Source organism: Gossypium hirsutum, chromosome A01 (assembly GCF_007990345.1).
Source record: "Gossypium hirsutum isolate 1008001.06 chromosome A01, Gossypium_hirsutum_v2.1, whole genome shotgun sequence".
Classification (NCBI taxonomy): Eukaryota; Viridiplantae; Streptophyta; class Magnoliopsida; order Malvales; family Malvaceae; genus Gossypium; species Gossypium hirsutum.
This window is the reverse complement of record NC_053424.1, coordinates 60,421,787-60,430,038: the sequence shown is the minus strand read 5'-3', so window position 1 is coordinate 60,430,038 and position 8,252 is coordinate 60,421,787. Positions and strand designations below refer to the sequence as shown.

General features: G+C 30.0%; 1 protein-coding gene across 1 annotated transcript; it reads right to left on the bottom strand.

The window, feature by feature from the left end:
* Positions 1-3,737: 3,737 nt before the first annotated feature.
* LOC107957347 (uncharacterized) lies at positions 3,738-5,562 on the bottom strand. Its single transcript, XM_016892855.2, has one exon. The coding sequence runs from the start codon at positions 5,385-5,387 to the stop codon at positions 4,074-4,076; it is 1,314 nt and encodes a 437-aa protein (XP_016748344.2). The 5' UTR covers positions 5,388-5,562; the 3' UTR covers positions 3,738-4,073.
* Positions 5,563-8,252: the final 2,690 nt, after the last annotated feature.

The following is an 8,252-nucleotide window of genomic DNA, read 5'->3' as shown; positions in this document are numbered from 1 at the left end:
TCATCACCTTACAAAGTCGTAATAGCATCAAGTCAAAAAGAGCTTATTAATTCAATGTTGTGCAACATATAATTGGAAGAATTGATATGATTCATAATTGTCGTAATTAGCCCATTGAAAAATAAACTGACCTGACGAATTGAGTGAGTTGTTAGATTTGTCAAAGGAAATAATAATCAGATTTAAACGACTCACACGATTGAGGTTGTTGATTCAAGTTGGGTCCTTCTAACTCGCAAAACTATCGATGAGCTAAATCATGGATGCTAGTTCAAGGTTGTTCGTTAGTTAAGGGTTAATTGTCAGGCGTTCTCATAGTTAATTTACATACAGAAGGGCTGGTGATCTAAGGCATTTCTTGATCATTATAACAGACTTATCGATTGGAGAAGATTTGTTGTTAAAGATCTATTCGAAACCGGAACCAAAATTAAGCCTATAAACCTAGAGCATTGTCACATCGGTTTATTCAATTTTATGTCCTTCTGTTTATTCCATTGCAGTTTTGATTTTTATCGTTTCTATTATTTTTATTTTAATCAAATTTAATCTACTTTGTTTCTCATACAGATTGACACATGTGGACACAAGAATTGTCTATCATGCAACTTTGATTAAATTAAATGAGAATTTTTGTTATTCTAGCCCCTGTGGAATCAACCTTATTGCTATACTGATATTATATTCCGTTTAAGTATAAGAATTTATTTTAGTGAATTCGACACTCCATCTCCTAAACATACATAAACCACATACTGAAATTACAACAAGAAAAATAATATATAGATTAAAATGCAAAAACCCATATCATAGATATTAAACACAAAGATGGAAAAAAAAACGCAATAAATTGATGAAGAAAGCAAAAACAATAAAACAAAACAGAGAAGCTTCTAGAGAATTGGAGAGCTAAAAGCGAAGGGAAATCTTGAGCAGTTAATGTTTTCTTAAGAAGGTAAAGCAAAAACAAGGAGATGAACGAGAGAGTGCATGAAAGAAATGAATTATAAGAACACTCTTTTGAGTTTTATTTGTACTGCTTGCATCTATGAAACAAAGAATGATGAGCGTGAAGTGAAGGCAGACAGAGAAAGGGATCAAAGCTGCTTGGTTGTGATTGGTGTTCATGAAAATGGAGATTGTTGGCGCTACTGTGGCCGATGTGGAGGGTTTTTTTTAAGAAAGGCGGAGGAAGAGGTGAAGTTGGAGACAACGATGATAGTGGCATAATGAAATTTAAATTATAAAGATTAAATTGAAATTATTTATAAATTTTAAAGGTTTATTTTTTAAAAATTATAATTAAATTGATAGAATATGTGAATGTTAACAATTAAATTTGTTATTATATCAATTTCTTAACTATCATGTCATTTTTTCATTAAAGATTTAACTACAATTAATAGAAATTAACAAAAAAATAATTTTGATTAATTCAATGACTAAATTTAACAAATTAATAGTTGAGTTATAAAAAAAATTAATTTTTTTTTAATTTCCAAGCAAGCGAACATAAAAAACAAAGGGATGTGGTTCTCCACACATATCATGAAACTTCTATACATGGTTCACTGTTCAAAGCAGTAGTATTTTTTAGTTGTGGTAATAGATTTGTTTCCAATTATAAACGGATGTTGAATTAACGTGCTTTAATGATTCAGATTTATTTTTAAGATCTAATAATGATTCTGGTTTATTTTTAAGATCCATTGGATCGCCCCCCTAGACATTACACTGTAATAGACACTGTCAAGATGTTGGCAAGATTATTAGAGCTGGACTCTTTTGAGGTATGTCTCGGTTTCAACTTTCAGGAAATAATGCTGTAAGAATGAAAAGAACTTTCGAGGTCAAGTGTTTGATATCAAATTATGAGCAGATTGCTTTAAACTTGGAAATTAATCAAACCCAACCTGACAACAATTGTCCACTTTGATTTGAGAACCTCAGGGTTTTGTCACAAGTACTGGCTTAAGTGTGTCTGAAAGTTTTCAGATATGAGACGGCAAAGTGTCATAATAGATATATTACAAGCCAAAAGATGGGAAAATTATGAACCTCATTATTCAGTCTTTAGGTAACATTGAATGCAGAGTTTTTCCATTGGTTTCCATTTTCAGATTCTCACAAATCCTCTCAACAAAATACAACATAAACAAACAAAAGAGCAGATTCAACTAGTTACTACAAGGAAGTATGATGCTACGAATAAACAATTTCGGGCCTTTTAACATAATAACATATTCATAGGCTGCACGGAATGATTCACACTAACATAATCACCAGTTGATCTTGCATATTCCCAAGTTACTGAACATCGAATAATTCAATATCCAACTACACTCAAAAAACAAAAATAAACAACTAAGAGAAAAAAAGAAGGCAATCAACGAATGAACACCGATTCTCTCTCAAATATTTGGTTAAGAATCATACACCACAATTGGCATATAGTTTGATTCTTGTATTCCATTCTTTCCACAGCTTATTGGATGTCTAAACTGTCTATAACAAGGTGAATTAAGTACAGAAACTCATTCTTCGTATGGCAACAAATCTACACTTCATCCATCCACACTTTGCTCAAGTGACCAAAAATTATTGACAAAATTTGGTGGTTCCACATTAAGGACAAAAAGATACTTGTTTCAAAAATTCAAAGCATTATGACAAAATGCAGCCTACTTATATACATTTGTATCTGATAATCATAAAAAGGTCAGCCAACACTGTCAGAAAACATGCATGGATAAGGCTTATGATGAGATCTTCCTCCATATGAGAAACAAGATTTCAAAGGCCAACGGCCAAAAGCTTCAGATTACCTGTAACATGGACGTAAAAGCATTTCAAAGGTGCAAAGCCCCAAAGCTTCTTTTAAAATCCAAAAGCAGTACCATTGAACCTGTCCACTCCAGCTACATTGGCAGAACAAACGCTTCATACATGCTGCTAGCCCCCACGATAGCCAAAAACATTGGAATAATGAAATCCATTTTAAGGATAATGATCATAATTTAAACAGGACTTCCTCATAAAAAGTCTATTAGATTCATTTGTCTCATGTAGACCCTTTAAAACTTAATTCAGAATGCCAACTGATTGAACTCCAGAATACTCCACAACTTGGCAACAGTTACAAGCAAATTTCCGTAACCTTTTCAAAACCAGCAATGCAACCAGGAAACAGGATAAAAATGCACAGCCTACCTCAATTTACACAATCTTGGGTGATTTTATCTCACTTCTCATTACAGCCCATGCCAAACACATCATTCTAACTTAGGTTTTACCTCATTCTGATACCCTAGCACAAAAGCAACATCTAATATTTGCTAAAATTGCATGCCACACCCCAATATACTGCCCACTACAGCATAAAATGCAGATGTACCAGCATGCCTCCACTCAATTTCTAGAACTTCTTTTCCAACAATAAAATGACAAATCAAAAAAAGTCATAGCCATATCAAGCATATATGATCAGCATCTTATAACCAAAAGCATCAATTAGAAATAGGGTAAAATCAAAGCTAATTCACATTAGCATACGTTCTAAACATAATAGCATCATTACTGTACTCATTGATACCAGCAAGGAACAAATACTGCAAGCCAGTAAACACCAATTGATTGCAACAAAATATACAGACAAAAGCAAATATAGTGCCGTGCAAATGAAGTAATTCACATTAGCATACGCAAGAAGATACGGGGAAAAGACCACAGCACAAAGATAACGTTCTAAACATAATAGCATCATTACTGTACTCATTGATAGCAGCAAGGAACAAATACTGCAAGCCAGTAAACACCAATTGGTTGCAACAAAATATACAGACAAAAGCAATTTTAGTGAAAATATACAAAGCAATGTATTGCCTCATGATAAAATCAAACGTATATGGAACGCATTGGCAGGTTCTTACACCAAACAATGGCAGTATGGCATCACTCACTGCAAAAAACCAGGAAGACACGACACGCTTGATTAGATTATCTGTATCTTCAGTGTCACAGTCGAAATTACCATCTGCAAAGGCAAGTTCAACCCATTTTTCCCCAGTTGATTATCATCTAAGTCCATCAACCAAAACCTCCAATTCTCTCCTCCCATACCTTCTACCCGCTGCACTAGCTTCCCTACACCTCACCATAAAGTAAAATATCAACCAAGCCACCATGAAATACAGCTCCAAAGCAGCCTGAATAACAGTAGCGAAAAAATGATCCCCACCTATATAAGTCAAAACCCACATGGCAATAGCTTCATAGCACTTGATCTGTATCGCTTGGTTCAACAGTGTTGACATCAAATAACAACCTTCTTCAATAATTTCCCTCCCGGTTCTTCTCGAATCGACAATGGCAATCCAAGCAGCTAGAGAGAAAGCGAATGCAACTAAAGTATCCACCAAGAACCACGTAAACAAAAACCCTGAAATCTCCTTCTCAAAACCCCTAATCCACGGTGACATAACCGAAAAAGGCATCAACTTTAACCTAACAAAAAGCTTGAAAAACGAGTAGTGATCCTCAATTTCTCCGAAATACCATAATCCAAGAAGCTGAGTTACCGCGTCTCTTACCGCCCATTTCATTAAAACGAACCCAGTGAGTCTTTTTAATCCCACTTTTGACCCATCCAAAAAAGCCCCAATAAAGGAAACAAATCTTCCAATCAAGTCATTAACAACTGTAACAAAAAGAACACCCAAAATCAAAGAGTAAATCGTTGTAAACCCTAGAATCACCCACCCATACGAAAACGATAAAAAGCTGACGAGGAAAAAAAGCGTCGCTGCATCTTGACGGCCCAACTCAAATCCTTTATACACGAACTGAAAATCCACAACTCTTTCTTCTTGTTGTTCCCCTTCATTTCTTTCATATTCAAAGGGGCTAGTCTTGAATTTAACACCGTGACGAACAATCTCCAGCAACAGAATCCCGTTATCCGCCACGGAATGCGAAAATCCCAATCTAGTGTCAAAGTTGTAAAGAATAACCGGCGTAGAATTGATGGGGCGGTTAGGAAAAGAACCAAAGAGGGAGCGGTCCGGGTGATCATCGTCGGAAGAAAAGAAGTCGTCGTCGAGAGTACCGACACGGGTGAGGTGAAGGAAAGGACGGCGAGTAGGGTGAAGACGCGCGTGGGGGTGGGAAGGATGAAGGTCGAGGCGGGAAAGAAGGGATTTGAAAGAAGGGTCACGGTCGATGAAGGAAGTGAGGAGAAGGGAACCGGATTCAACTAAACAACGGAAAGAGAAGAGGAGTAAAGAAAGGAAAAGGATTGTGAAAGGGTGGGCGTAGAAATGCACGGCGGCTTGTCTTAGGACCTGGGAGGTAGATCGGATTTGGCCGAACCGGTGGTGGTGATCCGTCATGGCAGTCTCCGGTGGGTTCAGATTTTATGGGAAGTGAAGAAGCATTGGTGACGATTTAGATGAAATTAGAACGGGGTCCCGTTTTTCTGATTTTCTATATCTGTCAATATATATTTTGGGTCTGGGCCTTTGAAATTATCGTGGGTCCATGTTTAATATTAAATTTCGTGTTATCAACGTAAATACTTGTCTAAATCCGACGTAATCTGAAATGTGATTCGTATTTTGCTTAAATTCATTCAGACCTCTGTTGAAAAAAGAAAAAGAAAAAATTCACACCTAAATTTATTTAGACGGTAAGCTTAAACGTTTTTAAAAGAAATGTAAGCTTAAACCTAGTAATTTAATCATATCATACTATACCATATATATTATATTTCAAGGTATTAGATTGTATGTATTATATTTCAACTGGTTGATATAAAAGTTTAGAGCTAGCAAATAGGCTGTTTCGGATTGGGCTTATTTTTAGATTTAAATTTTTTTAGATTTGATTTCTTTTCGAGTATAGATCAATTTTGATTCAGGTATTTTCAAGTTCAAATCTATTATAAAATTGAATTTTCAAATTTGGTCTCTTTCCGATTTGGAGATTTTCAGATTTGAGCTTGGATCGAACTGGGCAAGTTCTAACATATTCAAATAATCTTGAATTTTATTATTTATAAATATTTTAATTTCAAATGTAATAATTCATTTTATTTTTATACGATGATAACACAATTCAATTTTCCTTATAAAAAGCATAAATTATATATATTTAATAAAATTCTTTCATATAAATTAATTAAAGTGGTTATTGTATCTAAAATTGATTATTCTATGATATTATATGAATCAACAAAAATATTTTTTATTTTCTATTATTATATTATATTGACAATTGAATAACTTTTTATTTTTCTTATTAAATTTATAAACTTAATACCTATTCTAAAATATTTATTCCAAAACTAAAATATATTATAGTAAGCTCAAACCCAAATAATATACTCATTATCACCCAAATTCAAAATAAACTAAGTATAATCCAAGTCTAAAATAAAAAGAAATTAAACTCAATACTTAATTACTAATTATAAAAGTTAAAGCCCAATTTAAAATTAAATTTCATAAAAATAATATTTTATTAATATATTAAAATTCTAATAATATTTTATGTATTGCTAGTTATAATCATAAACATGTATTTACTAAATTACACGTAACTATTAATGACATATCTTTTATTATAATCTATAATATAATAATACTTATAAATACTAATACTTATAAAATATATTATCTTGTTATGGAATACTATATTACATACTATAATAGTAAAGTAGAATATAATATATTAATTATTATCATATATTATTGTTTATTATTATACTCGTTGAAATAGGCTCTAAGTCCCTATACTTTTTAGACATTTGAAAATTATCCCTACTACTACATTATATAATATTATATCATATCATATCATATAGTATATAATATATTGATAGTTTTTATATATGCATCAATGATTAAATATTATAATATCATGTAATTCTATATCTTTTATTGTAATCTATAATATAATAATAGTTATATATAATAGAAGTAAATTATATATTAATTATTAATTATTAATGTTTATTATTATACTATTTGAAATATGCTCTAAGTTCCTATACTTTTCATAGATTTGAAAGTTAGCCCTCTTACTATTATATAATGTTATATCATATCATATATTATATAATATATTAATAGTTTATATATATATATGCATTAATTATTAAACATTATAATATCATGTACTCCTATATTTTTTATTATAATTTATAATATAATAATAGTTATATATGATAATAGTACATTATATATTAATTATTATATATTATTGTTTATTATTATATTATATTGATTATTGAATAACTTTTTTCTTTTTCTTATTAAATTTATAAACCTAATACTCATATTCTAAAATATTTATTCCAAAACTCAAATTTAATATAATAAGCCCAAACTCAAATAATATAATCATTATTACCCAAACTCAAAATAAACTAATTATTGTTCAAATCTCATGTCCAAAATAAAAAGAAATTAAACACAATACTCAAATGCAATTTGTAAAAGTTAAAACCCAATTTTATATCCAAATTAATAAAAGTTATTTTATTAAGATATTAAATTTTTAATAATATTTTATTTATTGCTAGTTATAATTATAAACATGTATTTTAATATGCTAAATTATATATAACTATTGATGCTATATCTTTTATTATAACCAATAATATAATAATAGTTATTTATATATATTACGACTTATAAAATATATTATTTCATTATATAATACAATATCATATACTATAATAGTAGAGTAGTGCATAATATAATCATTATTACCATATATTATTATTTATGATTATAATGTTTGAAATATGCTTTAAGTCCCTATTTTCCTACATTTGAAAGTTAACCCACCTACTTTATTATATAATTCTATATTATTTCATATAGTATATAATATATTAATAGTTTATATATATACGCATCAATGATTAAACATTATAATATAATGTAATATTACATCTTTTATTACATTCTATAATATAATAGTAGTACATTATATATATTAGTTATTATAAAAAAATATAATATATTATTTTTTATTATTATATGGGTTGAAATATACTCAAGTCCCTATAATTTTTGTACATTTGAAAGTTAATCCTCCTATTATATTACATAATGCTATATCATATCATATAATATGTTAATAGTTTATAAATATGCATCAATGATTAAACATTATAATATCATGTAATGTTATATTTTTTAATTATAATCTATAATATAATAATATTTATATAAATAGTAGTGCATTAT

What these genes read in the sequence shown, in the direction of transcription:
- LOC107957347 (XM_016892855.2), bottom strand. Translation starts at nt 5,387, where the DNA reads ATGACGGATCACCACCACCGGTTCGGCCAAATCCGATCTACCTCCCAG.